Consider the following 19,432-nt stretch of genomic DNA (forward strand, 5'->3'; position numbering starts at 1 on the left):
AATATAGATTCTCAAAATAGCTATATTGTTTCTGAGTAAAAATGTCCAGTGTTCACTCAAAACTTATTAGACATATCAGGATTCAAGGATAAGAGAAAAACAGACAACAAAAACAGACCCACAGGGGAGACATATATTGGAATTGTGAGCCAAGGCTTTTAAAATAACTTTGATTAATATATTTGAGAAATTAGATAACAAGATAGAGAATTTCAGCTGAGGAATGGAAACTATAAGAAAGAATCTAATGGAAATTCTAGAATCGAAAAATAGAAATTGAAATTAAGAATGCGGAAATATGTGTTCATTAAGCTCCTTGACAAATATCCAAAGAAAGCCTACCTAGATGCTGCAAGAGAAATGTAGAATGATTCCAGCAGCAGTATTCAAAATAGCCCAAAATAGACAAACTGTGGTGCATTCACACAATAGCATACTATACAGTAATTAAATAAACAATACAGATGAATCTCACAAACACAGTGTTTTGTTAAAGCATGTATATATGAAAGAATATGTCCTGTATGATTTCATGTAAATAAACTTCAAAAACAGGTAAAATTAATTTGCAGTCTAAGAAGTCAGGAGAGGGTTACCTCTCAGAAGAAGAGAGAGGGTCATGATTGGGAGGAGATTGTAAGTAGGGTTTCTAAGATGTGTGTAACATTCTATTTCTTGATCTGGGTGGCAGTTACAGAAATGTGTTCACTTTGTTAATTGTTAAAGCTGCACACCTATGATACACAAATGTTTCTAAATTATATAAAAAGCTTATAATATAATAAACTTTAAAAAGTGCTTATTGAAATACAGCAAGAACATATTATACCTATTTTATAGATGTAGTATGTTTTCTTAACTGAGAATAACATATATTTATTCCTTACTTTATCTATTTCTTTCTTCCTGTTAGTTTTGGTGTCTATCTACCATGTACCCAATGTATCTGAGTTGAGAAATTCTCTGGTTCAGTTTCTCCAGAGAATAAATATCCTGTTGTCTGCTTATTTGTAGTTGGAAAGGGAATCTGGGATCCTACAGGAACCCATATAGAATTTTAACTAATCTCCATGTCTTTAGTGACACCCCTTTCTTCTGCTTTAGGCAGTACCTAGGGCTGCCAATTCTCGAGTCCCTCTGAGGTTCTACATTATGAATCTCATTGGCAAACCTCTCTGTTAAACCCAAAAGTTTCAGCTTTCTCTGCTCTTCTAAGTTAGTTGTCACTCCTCAATCTTACAAAATTTATGAACACACTTTGCCTATTGTTTCCTACTCTCCCATCCTCTTCATCCTGGTGGGTTTATTACCATTTTTATTCCTATAATTTTAGTGGGGCTTGAGGAAGGATCAGAGATAAAAACTTGCCATTTAATATACCATATTTTGATTCACTTTTCCCCTTAGATTTATTTAAAAATACTGATCAGGTTATGATTCACTTCCTATGATCTGATATAGAATGCACATATATTTCTATAAATTCTGAGGTTTCTAATTAGTTGGGTGATATATATACTTTTTTAAATGAACGGTTTCACTTTCTTGTATAGCTTTTAAGTGGTACATAAGATCAGTGGCTGCACTTCCTGGCTTGTGATCTCTCTGGGGAGCTGTTAATGCACTGCTGTGTTTTATTATCAAATGAAATTTATGGGCACAGTGTCCTGTTCCACAGAGTGAACGACACAAGGATTTCTCAGACACTCATTCAGACAGAGCATAAGTCTGAAGTCTACTTTATACAAACTTCTAAGAAATCACCTTTGCCATCTTATGTGCTGCCCTGTTTCCTGGGCTTCTAGAAAAATTGATTTTGTTAAAAATAATCCCAGATGAAAATCAAAAGGAGGCATCAGTATTCTCTCAATACTTTCAGTTGTTTAAAACTATCTTAGCAGGAGAATTTGTGCAATCTTATAAATTCTAGATGGTTCAGTTATCTGCAGAGTATATTTATTAATCATATAATGAATAATTAAAGTGTATATTTCCTATCTTTCTAGGAATAACTAATTTTTCTATTTTAACATGATCATTAGAAAATTTATATATAAATGTAATTTCTCTCAAATAACTTTATGAAATGTACACAGAGTAATGAGATAGTATATACTGGACAATGGCGGAGATTTCTGAATGTTGACACCTTTTTTTTTTTTAAAGACTTTACTTATTCGTGACAGAGAGACAGCAAGCGTGAGCAGAGGGAGGGGCAGAGAGAGAGGGAGAAGCAGGCTCCCCACTGAGCAGGGAGCCCAACTTGGGGCTTGATCCCAGGACCCCCAGATCACAACCTGAGCCAAAGATAGATGCTCAACACACTGAGCCTCCTAGGCACTCTGAATGTTGACATCTTTTGAACATCCTTGTTAATTTGGTGACTTTGCTACACAGTGAGTCCCATTTCCTTGTCAGGAATCAGATATTCGCTTTGCTAGCCACCCTTTTGGCATGTGATCTAGGCTCTACAAATCAGACATAGCCATGTCTGCCTTTGTTCAGTAGACAGAAACATGAAGAAGTAGTCTACTTCCGGCAGGGGTGGTGAGGTAGAAGACATTCAGTTTTCCAGGGCAGCAATAACAGAAATTCTGGAACCTAGAGCCCAGCATTGGACTGTAACTTACGGAGTCTTTGTCCAGTTTCAGTAGCTATCAGGGGTCTTCGTTGGAGCAGTCTTGTGGTGGGGGTTGTGTTTGTTCTTGGCTGTAGCCTTTAAGCCTGACTTTCTGGGTATCCTTGAGATTCTATGAACTGGCTAATTTCCTTAAATAAATTCTTTTTTTCTGTTTCAGCTACCTAGAGAGGATTCCATTGCTTGCAACTAAAAACCCTGACTAATTCAAATGGTAAGTGCTACCATAAACAAAAAAGAAAAATAATCACAAAAATAAAAAAAAGATATCTTTAACATTCAGCTACAGTAAAAATAAACATGTGATTCAGAGTAAAGAATGACATATGCGACAACATGTATGAACCATAAGGACTTATGCTAAGTGAAATAAGCCAACTATAAAGAGACAAATACAATATGCTTTTACTTACATAAGGTATCTAAAATAGATTAATGGAATCAGAGTGGAATGGTGGTTGCCAGTGGTTGAGGAGAAGGGGAAATGAGGAGTTACTAGTCAATCGGTTTTGATCAATATGAATAAGCTCTAGAGATCTGCTGTACAGCATTACACCTGTAGTCACTAAAAACGTATAGTATGCTTAAAAATTTGTTAAGAGGATAGATCTCATGTTAAGTGTTTTTTCCACAGTAAAATAAGATAAATTTAGAAAAACCACTACTATGTACTCATACTGTCCAAAGGTATGTTTAATTTTAAACACACTGGAGAATTTAAAAATCTTGACAGTAGTAACTTGAACATACCGTCTTTATCAGCAGTGTCTTGAGGCTTGCATTTTAAAGTGAAGATCTTCCGCAGCTTACAGTTAGCTGAGACAATAATTCCATCCAATGACTGGAAAACTGCCCCCTTGAATATTTCACTGGTAAATGCTACCAAGTCTATGCACAGATTGCACCACTAAAATAAAGAAAAGAAGAGTAAGTACTTTCTATAATCACAGAGATGAACAAATCATCTATATGTGGATAGTCCGGAGACTTGAGGGAACTGTCTGGATCAACCAGCCCGAGACCTACACCCTCTCTTAGGCAAATCTCTATTTTGGCTTCAATTTTCTTAAAAATTGCCCTGATTCTTCCAAAGAAGTCATCATAATCTAAACTAGACATTGATCATCTGGCTGTAGAGTTCTCACTATGAGGCAAGATTTTGACAACTTTGGGAAATAACTCTGGATCTGTAGGCAGTATGCTAGTGGGAAACTAATTGCAGGTGCGTTAGACCACTTAAATCTTGAAAATCAGGGATAAGTAGCCAATTGTTCCTTCAAGGGGACTAATTTGATCATAATTAGCCACTTATATTTGTTAAAAAAAATCATGGATGAAATTGGAAGCTGGGTTTAAATTGTGGCCAGTGCTATCTACTTATAACCAATTAACCTATTGTACAGAAATAGATTCTTCCAAAGAATTTGTAATTATGCCTGGTATTTGCCAGTTTTTAAAGTACTCTTGCAGAGTCTAATTTCTGCCCATTAAACAATTAGACTCCTCAATACTTCATCAAATGAATTCTCTAAATGGTCTGAGTTAAAGAAAAGGAGAAAATAATCATTTAGTAAGAAACTAAGACATATTGAAGATTGCAGGACGACAACAACAGGGAAAAGAATTTTTGAAATTAAAAGGAAAGTAGTATTTAGGGTTGTCTGCACTTCTTTTAAAATATCAGGCTCTTCCATTATTTGTTTAGAAGAACAATTTACATAAGGTTCATTTTATTCATGTCAAAACTGAAAGTTATATTTATTGATAAAGGAAATAATGATATTCTTAAAGGCAAATTCTATTTAGGAATGTTGATTTTATTATGAAGGAAAACCTGAGGTGGTTTCCACTGTAGAAAAGTAAAAGAGATTGCAGTAAGTTATTAATTAAATACATGAAGATTATTTGTAGGTGTCTCAACAGTAAAATTATATTGTCAGGCCATGGGGATGCTCTGGTCTTTTGGATGAAAAGAAGTCTGGTGTAATAAGAGGTGGGAAAGGAGGACTGAATATGATGCAATAATGAGACTGGCTTGCCCTGCAGGGTGGTGAGCTCTGGGGAGGTATGAGAGGTAATGTGGGATGGGCCAGTAAGACCAGGTTCTGGAGGCATTGAAAGATCAGGAGGAGAACCCTGGACTCCAGAGGGTAAGGTGTCACTCTGATTCTTGAGGGAGAATGTGACAAGAGTAAAGTGCTGGGAAATCGGAACTAACCCTAATGCAGTAATATTTGGGGGTGGGAGGAAGGCTGAGGTAGAGCAGAGACAGAGTGAGGCACAGAAAGACCAGTCAGTCAGTCATTTAAGCATGAGGTGAGGAGGGTCTGGTAGAGGGCTAGTATAGGAGGTGGGATGTAAGCGACAAATCTAGTAGGCACGCCCTAGGGTGAATGAAACATCAGGGCTTGGTAAAATCCAGGTTACAGGGGATGGAGGTATTGGGGTTTCTAGCAATCCAATAATGATTATTAATATTATTATTATATTAGCATCACTATCGTTCTGTGGTTCCTATTCCTAAAAGACTTGATTATGTCTCAATTGCAATTATTCAGCTGGTTTGTCCCAAAAGTAACCGTATTCATCCATTCTTCCCCACAGGTGCTAAGGACTTCTCTCAGGTATTAAATACTGGGCATGACGCCGACGTACAGCAAGGAATAAGAGAGTCCTTCTAGTCTGAGAAGGGAGGCTGGAAGCAGACATGGGGCATCTGTTTTATACTGTTAGTGCAGGAGGGCTCAACGTGGGAGGATGGGGAAGTTCAAGAAAGGCTTCTTTAAAAAACATTTAAAAAATGCCATGATATTATATGCAAATATAGGCCCAAACATGCCAAATTTTATACAAAATATAGTTCTTGTCACTTCTCCACTTCTCTAACCATACTGTGAACTCTTTTTTTTTTTTTTAAGATTTTATTTTATTTATTTGACAGAGAGAAAGACAGCCAGCGAGAGAGGGAACACAAGCAGGGGGAGTGGGAGAGGAAGAAGCAGGCTCCCAGCGGAGGAGCCCGATGCAGGGCTCGATCCCAGAACTCTGGGATCACGCCCTAAGCCGAAGGCAGACGCTTAACGACTGAGCCACCCAGGTGCCCCATACTGTCAACTCTTAACTTTTCTTCTCTCTGTATTTTTAAAGAATAACTTTTGATTTAACAATTTTAGACATTATCTACTGTCTTCCTATTATGGTAGATAAGACTTGTAGTTCACTTACAAACGCTACTTTCTCCGCTTCATCTTCCCTAGATAATTGTCTCCCATTTGTTCTTTTTACATTTTTCCTCAAGATCGATATTCTGTGTTTTCCTTACTGTGACTACGTGAATATTGTACACAACTGAGCCAAGTGATGCTCTATGATTACCTTTCATTATACAACTTTATATTTCTAGAGTTAATGATTGCTTTTAAAATTGTCTGCATTACTGTATCTGAATCTAAGTTTTCCTATATCTAGGAAAGGCTGAGAGGCGAAATGAGTTTGGTTTTAAACAAGGAATAGTACTTTTGAAATCCAGGAAGGTATGGGAATGTGCTGGGCATTTCTTCTCAGGGTCCTGCCCTTTGTTCTCTACTTAGATGAACCCTCCAGTGGGCTGTACCTGTATACTTCATCAGACTCCATCAGCTGGCTTGGGAATTGGTATCCTCTTCCTTCAAAAACTCTGAGTCCCAGGAAACCAGGCCCTTACCTACTACACACTTTTTTTTAATTCATCATAGTCAAGCTGCTGTTATTCCCTCTGCCTGGACTCATATAACATGGAAAGGGCTCAACAAATAATGATCTACGTGTGTGTGTATGATGTATGAGGACATACATACACATACATGCCAATATACATACTTTCAATCTTTCATTGTATTTTTTAAGTTTTAATTTTGATTCTAGTTAGTTAACATACAGAATTATATTAGTTTTAAGTATACAATATAGTGATTCAACACTCCACACGTCACCTGGTGCTCATCAGGACAAGTGCACCTCTTGATCCCCATCACCTATTTAATCCATTCCCCCGACCACCTCCTCTCTGGTAACCATCAGTTTGTTCTCTAAAGTTAGGAGTCTGTTCCTTGGTTTGCCTCTCTTTTTTTCCCTTTGCTTGTTTGTTTTGTTTCTTAAATTTCACATATGAGTGAAATCACATGGTATTTGTCTTTCTCTGACTGCCTTAATTTTGGTTAGCATTATACTCTCTAGCTTCATCTAGGTCATTGGAAATGGCAAGATTTCATTATTTTTTATGGCTCAGTAATATTCCATTGCATATTTATCCATTATTATTTATCCATTCATCAGTCTATGGACACTTGGGCTGTTCCCATAATTTGATTACTGTAGACAATGATGCTATAAACATTGGTGTGCATATATCCCTTTCAACTATTTTGAAGTATTTTTGTATTCTTTGGGTAAATACCTAATAGTGCAATTGCTGGATTGTAGGGTAGTTTTTAAAAATTTTTTGAGTAATCTCCATACTCTTTTCCAGAGTGGCTGGACCTGTTTGCAATCCCACCAACAGTGTAAGAGGGTTCCCTTTTCTCTACGACCCCACCAAAACATGTGGTTTCTTGTGTTGTTGATTTAGGACATTTTGACAGGTGTGAAGTGGTATCTCACTGTAGTTTTGATTTGCACTTCCCTAATGATAAGTGATGTTGAGCATTTTTTCATGTGTCTGTTTGCCACCTGCATGTCTTCTTTGGAAAAAATGTGTATTCATGTCTTATGCCATTCTTTAATTGAATTATTTGGTTTTTTTGGGTATTGAGTTGTATAATTACCTTATGTATTTTGGATACTAAGTCTTCATTGGTATGTTATTTCTAAATATCTTCTCCCATTCTGTGGGCTGGTTTTTAGTTTTGTTGATTGTCTTCTTCACTGTGCATAAGTTTTTATTTTGATGTAGTCCCACTAGTTTATTTTTGCTCTTATTTCCCGTACCGCGGGAGATATACCTAGAAAGAAGTTGCTACGGCTAATGTCAAAGAAGTTACTGCCTCTGTTCTCTTCCATGATTTTGATGGTTTCAGGTTTCATATTTAGGTCTTTAATCCATTTTGAATTTATTTTTGTGTATGCTGTAAGAAAGTGGTCCAGTTTCATTCTTTTATATGTTGCTGCCCAGTTTTTCCAACAACATTTGTTGAAGAGACAGTCTTTTTCCCATTGAATATTCTTTCTTGCTTTGTCAAAGATTAACTGACCATATAACTGTGGGTTTTTTTTCTGGGTTTTATGTTCTGTTCTGTAGATCTATTTTTCTATTTTTGTGCCAGTACCATACTATTTTGACTACTACAGCTTTGCAATATAACTTGAAGTCCAGAATTGTGATGGCTCCAGCTTTGCTTTTCTTTTTCAAGACTGCTTTGGCTATTGGGATCTTTTGTGGTTCCATACAAATTTTAATATTCTTTGTTCTAGTTCTATGAAAAATGCTGTTGGTATTTTGATAGGGATTGCATTAAATGTGTAGATTGATTGGAGTAGTATAGACATTTTAACAATATTTGTTCTTCCAATCCATGAGCATGGAATGTCTTTCCATTTCTTTGTGCCATCTTCAATTTCTTTCATCAGCATTTTGTAGTTTTCAGAGTACAGGTTTTTCACCTCTTTGCTTGGGTTTATTCCTATGTATCTTACTGTTTTTTGTACAGTGAGATTGATTCTTTAATTTCTCTTTCTGCTGCTCCATTATTGGTATATTGAAATGAAACAGATTTCTGTATGTTGACTTTGTATCCTGTGACTTTACTGAATTTGTTTACCTTTACTGAATTAGTTTTTTGGTGGGGTCTTTTGGGTGTCCTATATACAGTATCATGGCATCTGCAAATATTGAAAGTTTTACTTCTTCCTTGCTGATCTGGATGTTTTTATTTCTTTTTGTTGTCTGATTCCTGTGGTTAGGACTTCCAGGACTACGTTGAATAAAAGTGGTAAGAGTGGACATTACTGCCTTGTTCCTGACTGGAGAGGAAAAGCTCTTAGCTTTTCCCCATTTAGGATGACATTGGCTATGGGTTTTTCATATTTGGCCTTTATTATGTTGAGATATGCTCCCTGTAAACCTTTGTTGAAATTTTTTATCATGAATGGATGTTGTACTTTGTCAAATGCCTTTTCTGCATCTATTGAAAGGATCATATTTATAATTGTTAAATCTTGTTGGACTGTCCCTTTTATTATGATATAGTGCCATCCTTTGTCTCTTGATATTGTCTTTATTTTAAAGTCCTATCCTTTTATTAATGTGATATATCACATTGACTGATTTGCAATATTTAACTACCCTTGCAATCCAGGAATAAATTTCACTTGATTGTGGTGAATGATTTTTTAAAATATATTGTTGGATTCAGTTTGCTAGGATTTTATTGAGGATTTTTTACATCTCTGTTCATCAGAGATAATGGTCTGTAGTTCTCTTTTCTTGTGGTATCTTTATCTGGCTTTGGTAAGAGAGTAATGCTGACATCCTACAATGAATTTGGAAGTTTCCTTCATTTTTGATTTTTTGGAATGGTATGAGAATAGGTATTAATTCTTCTTAAATGTTTGGTAGAATTCACCTGTGATGCCATCTGGCCCTGGACTTTTGTTTGTTGGGAGTTTTTTTATTATTGATTCTATTTCTTTGCTGGTTATTGGTCTGTTCAACTTTCCTATTTCTTCCTGTTCTAGTTTTGATACTTTATATATTTCTAGGAATTTGTCTATTTCTTTCAGGTTGTCCAATTTGTTGGCATATAGTTTTTCATAATATTCTGTTATGATTGTATTTCTGTGGTTTCGGTTGTTCTTTCTCCTCTCTCATTTGTCATTTTTTTTTATTTGGGTCTTTTCTCTTTTCTTTTTATAAGTCTAGCTAGAGGTTTGTCAATTTTATTGATTTTTTCCCCCAAAGAACCAGCTTCTGGTTTCATTGATCTGTGCTATTGTTTTGTTGTTGTTGTTCTTATTTCTACATTCTTTATCACTGCTTTTATCTTTATTATTTTCTTCCTTCTTCTGGCATTAGGTTTTGTTTATTGTTCCTTTTCTAGCTCCTTTAGGTGTAAGGTTGGGTTGTTTTATTTGAGATTTTTTCCTGCTTCTTGAGGTAAGCATATATTGCTATATACTTCCCTCTTAGGACCAATTTTGCTGCATCCCAAAGGTTTTGGACTCTTGTGTTGTCATTTTCATTTGTTTCCATGTACTCTTTAATGTCCTGGTTGACCCATTCATTGTTTAGTAGCATATTGTTTAATCTCCATGTATTTGTGGGCTTTCCAGATTTTTTTCTTGTGATTGACTTCTAGTTTCACAGTGTTGGGTTAGAAAAGGCGCATGATCTGACTTCAACCTTCCTGCATTTGTTGAGGCCTATTTTGTGGCCTAATATGTGATCTATTCCAGAAAATGTTTCATGTGCACTGAAAAGAATGTGTATTCTGTTTTCAGATGGAATGTTCTGAATAGATCTGTTAAGTTCATCTGGTCCATTCAAAGCCATTGTTGCCTTGTTGATTTTCTGTTTAGGTGATCTGCTCATTGATGTAAGTGGGCTGTTAAAGTCCCCTACTATTATTGTATTATCAATTAGTTCCTTTATGTTTATTTTTTTTTATATATATTTTGGTGCTCCCATGTTGGGTGCATAAGTATTTATAATTGTTAGATCTTCTTGTTGAACTGTCCTTTTTCTTATGACATAGTGCCCTTTTTTTGTCTCTTATTAGTCTTTGTTTTAAAGTCTAGTTTGTCTGCCAGAAGTATTACTGCTCCAGCTTTCTTTTGACATCCATTTTTGAATGATAAATGTTTCTCCATTTCCCCTTTCAATGCACAGGTGTCTTTAGGTCTAATATATGTTTCTTGTAGGGAGCATATTGATCGGTATTTTTTTTTTAATCCATTCTGTCACCCTATGTCTTTTGATTGGAGCATTTAGTCCATTTACATTCAAAGTAATTATTGATTGATATGTATTTGTATCATTTCATTACTTGTGTTGTGGTTGTTTCTGGAGATTTTCTCTGATCCTTTCCTGACTTTTTCTGTCATGTTTTGCTTTTCTTTAGTATTATATTTGGATTTCTTTCTCTTTATTTTTTGTATATTAGTGTTTTTTTTTTTTTTAAAGATTTTATTTATTTATTTGACATAGATAGAGACAGCCAGCGAGAGAGCGAACACAAGCAGGGGGAGTGGGAGAGGAAGAAGCAGGCTCATATCAGAGGAGCCTGATGTGGGGCTCGATCCCACAACGCCGGGATCACGCCCTGAGCCGAAGGCAGACGCTTAACCGCTGTGCCACCCAGGCGCCCCTATATTAGTGGTTTTTGATATATGGTTACCATTAGGTTTGTATATAACCTCTTCTGCATATAACAGTCTATATTAAGTTGATGGTCATTTAAGTATTAACCCATCTTTTTCTCCTCTCCTCCCCACATTTTAGGTATATGTTACTATATTTTATATCCTTTTTTGAGTTCCTTGTCTGATTTTTTACAGAAATAATTAATTTTTACTGCTTTTGTGTTTCTTATCTTTATACTGTCAACTTTTGGTCTCTCCTTTCCCGTCAAAGAGTCCCCTTTAATATTTCTCACAGGGCTGATTTAGTGGTCACAAACTCCTTTAGTTTTTGTTTGTCTGGGAAACTCTTTATCTCTCTATTCTGAATGATCGCCTTGCTGGACAGACTATTCTTGGTTGCAGATTTTTCCCACTCAGCACTTTGAATACATCATGACACTTATTTCTGGCTTGCAAAGTTTCTGTAGCAAAATTTCCTGCTTGCCTTATGGGTTTTCCCTGGTATGTGAATGACTTCTTTTGTCTTGCTGCTTTTAGTTTTTTCTTTATCACTATATTTTGCAAGTTTAATTACAGTATGTTATGGTGTGGGTCTGCTTTTGTTGATTTTGATGGGAGTTCTCTGTGCTCCCTGGATCTGGATATCTGTTTCCTTCCCCAGATTAGGGAAGTTTTCAGATACTATTTCTTTTTTCTTTTTTAAATTTATTTAACAGAGAGACCCTAAGTAGGCAGAGTGGAAGGCAGAGGGAGAGGGAGAAGCAGACTCCCTGCTGAGCAGGGAGCCCAATGGGGGGCTCGATTCCCAGACCCTGGGATCATGACCTGATCTGAAGGCAGATGCTTAACCGACTGAGCCACCCTGGCCGCCCCTCAGGTATTATTTCTTAAAAAAAATTTCTGCCCCACTTTCTCTCTCTTCTTCTCCTGGGAATCCTATAATACAAATGTTATTACATTTGATGGCGACACTGAGTTCCCTCAGTCTGTTCTAGTTTTGTGTAATTATTTTTTCTCTCTTGTTCAGCTTGATTACATTTCCATTACTCTGTCTTCTATGTCACTAATTCATTCCTCTGCTTCTTCCATCTTGCTATTCATTCTATTATGTTTCTCCTTTCATTTACTGAGCCTTTTATCTCTGCAATGTTTTTCCCTATCTCTGTGTTAAGGGTCTTATTCACGTCTTCCACTCTTTTCTCAAGTCCAGTGAGTATCCTTATGATCACTGTTCAAAATTCTCTATCAGGCATGTTGTTTATCTGTTTCACTTAGACCTCTGGCTCTGGCCTTGTCCTGTTCTTTCATTTGTGATACATTTCTCTGTCTCCTCATTTTGTTTGCCTGTTTCTTTTCTTTTCTTTTTTTTTTTTTAAAGATTTTATTTATTTATTTGACAGAGATAGAGACAGCCAGCGAGAGAGGGAACCACAAGCAGGGGGAGTGGGAGAGGAAGAAGCAGGCTCATAGCGGAGGAGCCTGATGTGGGGCTCGATCCCACAACGCCGGGATCACGCCCTGAGCCGAAGGCAGACGCCCAACCGCTGTGCCACCCAGGCGCCCCTGCCTGTTTCTATGTATTAAGAAAGTCCACTATATCTTCTGCTCTTGAAAGTAGTGGCTTTATGAAGAAGTCCTGGGGCACCGTGCAGTGCAGTGTCCTCTGTTCACCAAAACCTGGCACTGCAGGAGAGCATGTCTTGTGTGTTGCTTACACCCTGCTGTGTGAGTCACTTTTTCTTTCAGTGCAGTTGTCTGCACTGACTCTCTGCCTGTTGTGGGCTATGCTTGCTCTCTGTGGTGTTAGTGGGACTAACGCAGGCCAGCTCTGAGGGGGCGTGCCTGCTGCAAAACTTGGGAATAGGGTGGTAGTGTTAGCAAAATTTGCACTGGGCCACTCCAAAATGTGGTGACTGGGGGCTGCATGAGCCTGGGCATGGTGAGCAAACGGCTGGATAAGGTCAGGCGCAGCACATGAAGGTGCTGGGGACATGTGGTTGGTGCAGTGTAGTGGCTACACCTGGTGGGGTGACTAGGCATGGTGCGCAGTGGCAGCTGTGCACCTGGTGGTGGGTGGGGTGCACTGTGGTGTCTGGGGGTGTCCGGCTGGGTGCAGCCCAGCAGATGTGTACAGCACACTGTGATGGCCATACACCCAGCACCTGGTCAGAGCACGTGTGTGGCTTTAACAAAATTTGTCCTGAGCATAGTTCTGAAGCCAGCAGACCTGGAGTGTGCTAGTCCTCAGGAGAACTTGTGGGCATTGCACACTTGCCAGTGGGTCAGGCAGCAAGTGTCTGTGCAGCAAGCACCGCCTCTTGAAGGTGGCTCTGTGTTTATGCTGGGGGGTGGGGGAGGAAAATGGCACCTGCCAGCTCCCTTGCTTTTGGAGAAGTCTCCCAGCATACACTGAAATCAGGATGAAGAGATCTGTCTCCTGTTTGTACCCGTGGTTGTGCAAACTGCCGTTTTTTGGTTGCCTCTCCATGCAGACTGCTGTCTCTTTATGGGTGGCCACCCAGCTATCACTCATCTTTCTAGCTTGCCTAGTGCTGGGTCAGCTGACTTTTAAAGCTCTAGGTTCCAAGTACCACTGGTTTTATAAACTCATGGAATTTAGCCCTTTTTTTTTTTTTTAAGTAAATTCTACACCCAATGTGGGGCTCAAACTCAGAACCCCGAGATCAAGAGTTGTATGCTCTATACCAACTGAGCTAGTCAGGTCCCCCAGCTCCTCTGGTTTTTAAAGCCAAATGTTATGGGGATTAGTCTTCCCCCTGTGAGCTCCCTAGGGTGAGGGCCCATTTCTCTGCCTTGCCTTCTGCACATGTAGTTCCCTCCCTCCTGCAGGCAGCCTCCCTCTGCCTTTCTGACCTTCCTAAACTTTCAGCTGCAGCTTCATCTCTGTATTTAGTTGTGGAGTTTCTTCTTTCATTCTTCAGATTGCTTTCTGGTTTGTTGACTTGGATGACATCTAGTTGAAAATGTGGAATGGGGGCGCCTGGGTGGCTCAAATGGTTGGGCATCTGCCTTCGACTCAGGTCGTGATCTCTGGGTCCTGGGACTGAGCCCCACAGGGGGCTCCCTACTCAGTGGGGGGTCTGCATCTCCCTCTCCCTCTGCCTCTCCCTCTGCTTGTTCTCTCTCTCTCTCTCTCTGTATCTCTCTGTCTCAAATAAATAAATAGAATCTTTAGTTAAAACAAACACACACACAAAATGTGGGACAGGGTGAGCTCAGGGTCCTCCCACTCTGCCGTCTTCCCAAGCTCCCCCTCAAGCAAAATCCTCAATCTTTCATTTTATAACCACTCGACTAGCCCCATAAATGTGTGAGAATTGGTAACTTTAGTGAATTTATCTTTTACAAGTACAGATGGGAGTAGTTCCTGAGAAAGATGGGAATAACTTCCACAAATCTCCCTTGACTAGAGGAAATAGAAATTATTTTTGGTTTACCTGGTATTTATAAAGGTTCTACTTTTCATAAGCTTCAACAAATAACTCATTATTCATATAAATGCTGTGAAATACTTTCTGAAGTTTCAGAAAAGAGTATGAACTCTCTATTCTCAACATGTGGATTATCTGAATCACACTTGATCTTTATAAAATATTATTTTCATTATTCTTGGTGATCAACCATTCTTCAAATTCCTTTTTTGAGTTTTCTTGATCTCTAATCACTTTATTCTTACATGTAACTCTAGTCTAGCAGTGAAAAACTCTTAATTTAAAATATTTCTAATTATGGGCTTAAGAATTATGTACCAGGAAGATAGCAATCCGACAGAGAAAAGACAGTTTTGCTTAGTTTGTTCCTTGGATTAATAAGAGAGTTTAAACTATTTAGTTCCGGCATGGAATTCTGCATAAAGGAACTGTCTGGCAAAGGGTAAAAGAATGATTCAAAGCATGAATTTCTAGTTTTTACTGATTCATGTTTTGGCCATATGGCTTGTTTTTAATTTTTATTTTTTTGAAGATTTTTAAAAATTTATTTGAGAGCAAGAGGGGGGAGAGAGGAGGAAAGAGACAGAGAGAGTTCCTGAGATCATGACCTAAGCCGAGTGCAGACGATTAACCGATTAACTCACCCAGGTGCCCCCATATGGCTTTATTAGACTGGTGAAAGCCAGTAGACTGTGTGAACACACACATACATACACACACACACACACACACACCACTCAAATGCATGAAATAACAAGTTCTTGGTCGTCCAGCACTTTTTGATTTTCCTTGCCATTACTGCAGGAAAGATGTGAAGATAATTGGATTCATTTTGCCAGTATAGAAAGAGCCTGAGTCACTGACAGTGCACAGCTCTAGCCAGTGTTGCCTTTCTAAAAGGAAATCACAAACAAGAAACCACAATTTCATAACCCAGCAATCCTAAAGTACATCTCTTCTCACAATTTTAGAACCTCATTCTGTTTCTGTGCTCCTAAAATGATAACAAAGAATAGGGTTTTAAGACGCTTATTCTTGTGCCTTTATAATAATTTTTCACATGTTAGCTTAAATAACTCAAGAGAAAATCTGCTTACAATGACCTTATTCATCTCAATCACCATCATATTGTTTATTAAATGGTGTAAGCAGAGATCAAAATAGTAATTTTATATCCTAATGGCCAGGAGAAGCAATTACCTATTACTACTGTATTAAAAACAATTTCCTCAGGAAACGCAAATCATGACAAGTCCTTACACGGAGGGAGGGGAGTTGAGGAGAGGTTGGGTCTGCCAGTGTTGTAGCTCATGGCTGAACCACAGAAAGGCAAGTTCCTTATAAAGAATCTTCATGATACCTATTTAGCAACTGACCCCCACCTCCCATTCCTACCCAACGGGCAAGCAGTCTCTTCCTAAAGAGCAGTCCATCTTTCTCTTACTAGTTATATAGCAGCCCATCTTTCTCTTACTAATTCTCAAGTCAACTTTCACTGCGCCCTCTGAAATCCTTACTACTGAAAAGTACTTACATCTGTATTTTTCTAACTGTCTTACATACCTTACTTGAACTGAAACCTGGTTTTTCTCTGAGCTATTACTTCCTCTTTCTGGAGTTGAAGCACACTAAGGGAGTTTTTATGTGCCTCTACGGCCTTCAATTTTGAGGCCATGGGGCTAGGTGGCATTGGAAGCGGCCTTGCACTTATGTCTGGAAACCCTATCTTCTTTCAAGCTGAAGAAATTGCATTGACAGGTTCTTCCACTCTTTTAGCTTCACTGATCTTCAAATCACTTCCTGGTCACTCCTACTTCTGCAGACACACCCTTGCCAGCCTATCTACAAATTCCTGAAAAACAAAAAAACGCTGGAACCAGATTCACCTTACCTTCTAACACACTGTCCAATACCCTGAGGCCCTTAACCTCCTTTTTTTCAAAAGCCTTCTCCTCTTTACTTAGTAATCCACTCACATGGCCACATCCTGACATTTAACTTCCTTTCTCTGAAACACTTAACTTTTAAAATTTGGAAGTAGAAATTATTTTCTATTATCTAATTATAATATCCTATTTAACCTGTTTGGAAATTCCCTCCAGTTAATCCCTACTGGCAACTCCTTTTAAATATATTCCTCCTAGGGATGCAAGGGCGTGGGCTCTGGAGCCTGTATGCCTGGGCTTGCATTCCAGCTCCAACATTTACTAGTTAGATAAAATTCACAGTTACTTAACCTCTCTGTGCTTAGCTTTCCTCATTTATAAAATGGTGGTAATAATAATAATACATCTCTCAGAGCTGTCAGGATTAAATGTTTAAAAACATGTAAGCACTTATAATAGTGCCTAATATATATGTGCTTAATATATGTTAACCACACCACCTTTTTGACTTTCGTACCACAAAATGCACAGACTTTAAGGGTACAATTTGATGATTCTGACCATTTCACTCACCTACATACCACAGCCCATCAAGTTGTAGGGCATTTCAATAACCCCAGAAAGATCTTTTGTGGTGCTTCCCAGTCAATCTCAGACTCATCCCTCTCAAGGGCAACCACTAATTTTCTTTCACCTTAGTTTGTCTGTTCTATTAATTTCTATAAATGGGATCATAGTAAAAGTGCCTTCTTTCACTTGGCATAATACTTGAGGCTCATCAATGTTGTTGCATGGATCAGTAGTTCATTCTCGTTTTGTTGAGTAGTACCCCCCTCTGTGAATATACCATAATTTAAATGTTCAATCTTCTGTTGTGGGGCATATAAGTTATTTCAAGTTTTTGGCTTTTATAAAGAAAGCTGTTGTGAAATTCCCATCCAAGGTTTTTTTGCGTGTGTGTACATGTACTTACGTTTCTGTGGATAGACACCAAGGAATGGAGCTTTTGTATCAATGGGCAAACGTTTAACTTTATCAGAAACTTCCGAAGGTATTTCCAAACTGGTTATGCTGGAAATTCTCCATATATGTTGGAAATGTGTGATAATTGCTCTATATCTCACCAACATTTAGTATTTCCTGTCTCTTATTTTTGCCATGATAGTGGGTGAAGTAGTAGCAACTGTGTTTTGCATTTGAATTCCCTTGACTGATAGTATGGAGCTCTTCACATACTTATTTGATTAAATAATCTTTGTGAAATGCTTGTTCAAATGTTTTTGCCTTAAAAAAAGTTACTTTTTTTATTATACAGTTGGAGAATATATTCTGGATATAGGTCTTTTGTTGGATACATGTATTAGGAATATTTTCTCCCAGCTGTGGCTTGCTTATTCATTTTCTTAAAAATGTCTTCTGATGAGAAGTTTTAATTAAAAAAAAAGATTTTATTTATTTATTTGAAAGAGAGAGAAAAAGAGAGACAGAGCATGAATGAGGAGGGGAGGGGCAGAGGGAGAAGGAGAAGCAGACTCCCTCATAAGCAAACAGGGAGCCCAACACAGGGCTGGATCCCAAGACCCTGGCATCACCACCTGAGTCAAAGACAGACACAACAGACTAAGCCACCGAGGTGCCCAGAGCAGTTTTAAATTTTGCTGAAGCCCATTTTGTCAATTTATTCTTTATTTGGGTTAATGTTTTCTGAGTTTAAGAAATCTCTTATAGTTGTTTATATTGTAAGCACTTACATTTAGATCTATGATTCATCTTAATCTTTTGAGTGCTGTGAAGTATAGGTTGAGGTTCATTTTTTTCCTCCCAAATAGATACTCAGAAGTTCCATGTCTGAAAAAAGCATGTTCCTATCTCTACTGAATTGCTCTGGTGCTTTGGTTGAAGATCAACTGACTATACATGCATGTGTCTATTTCTAAACTTTTTTCTGGTATCTATGCCAAGAACACATTGCCCTGATTACTGTAGCTTTACAACATGTCTTGAAATCATGAGGTATAATTCTTACCTTTTGAAATTGTGTTGTATTCTAAGTCTTTTGAATTCCCATATATATTTTAGAATTTGTTTATAAGTTTTGCAAAAAATATTTTTAAAAAAGCCCGCTGGGATTCTGATTGGGATTAGATTGAATATACAGTGTTTAGATCCATAAACAACATGTCTTCACTTATTTAGGTCTTCTTCAATTTCTTTCAGCAATGTTTTACAGTTTTTAGTGTAAAGATCTAGCATATATTTTATTAAATTTATTCCTGTGTATTATGTACTTTTGATGCTATTGTAAATATTTTTAAAATTAAAAATTAAAACTGGAATTGCTGAATCACCATACTGTATACCTGAAACTAATATAACACTGTATGTTAACTATATTGGAATTAAAATAAAAAACTTAATAAAAATATTTAAATTTTTAAAAATTTAAAAATTTCAATTGTTTATTGCTATAAATAATTTATATAGAAATATAATTGACTTTGGTTATTGATGTTATATTCTGTGACCCTACAAAACTCACTTAATCTAGTAGGTTTTGTTTAGTTTTTGTAGATTCCTTAGAATTGTCTACTTAGATGATTATGTTGTCTGCAAAGTTTTCCTTCTTTTTTTCTAATCTGTATGTGTTTTATTTCTCTTTATTATCTTATTGCACTTACTGGGACCTCCAATACAATGTTGAATAGAAGTAGAGTGGATATCCTTGCCTTGTTCCCTATCTTAGGGGATAAGTAGTCAGTATTTCACCACTAAGTATGATTTAGTTGTTGGGTTTTTTTCTTTTAATAGAACTCCTTTATCAAATTGAAAAAGATTCTTTCTTTCTTCCTCTCTCTCTCTCTCTCTCTTTCTTTCTTTCTTTTAAAGATTTTATTTATTTATTCAACAGAGATAGACAGCCAGTGAGAGAGGGAACACAAGCAGGGGGAGTGGGAGAGGAAGAAGCAGGCTCATAGTGGAGAAGCCTGATGTGGGGCTCGATCCCATAACGCCAGGATCACGCCCTGAGCCGAAGGCAGATGCTTAACCGCTGTGCCACCCAGGCGCCCCTGAAAAAGATTCTTTCTATTTCTAGTTTGATGTGAGCTTTAATCATGAATGAC

The 19,432-nt window shown here is 37.6% G+C and overlaps 1 protein-coding gene across 14 annotated transcripts in view; it reads right to left on the minus strand.

The window, feature by feature from the left end:
* Positions 1 to 19,432, minus strand: part of CFAP20DC (CFAP20 domain containing) — a 234,689-nt gene that overhangs the window by 122,335 nt on the left and 92,922 nt on the right. For all 14 annotated transcript variants that reach the window (XM_019805517.2, XM_011231610.3, XM_034658566.1 and 11 more), the window contains one exon: positions 3,389 to 3,545. In XM_019805517.2, the coding sequence (XP_019661076.1) occupies positions 3,389 to 3,545 (157 nt within the window). The remainder of the gene's footprint in view (positions 1 to 3,388; positions 3,546 to 19,432) is intronic.

Source organism: Ailuropoda melanoleuca, chromosome 4, assembly GCF_002007445.2.
Source record: "Ailuropoda melanoleuca isolate Jingjing chromosome 4, ASM200744v2, whole genome shotgun sequence".
NCBI classification, from domain to species: domain Eukaryota; kingdom Metazoa; phylum Chordata; class Mammalia; order Carnivora; family Ursidae; genus Ailuropoda; species Ailuropoda melanoleuca.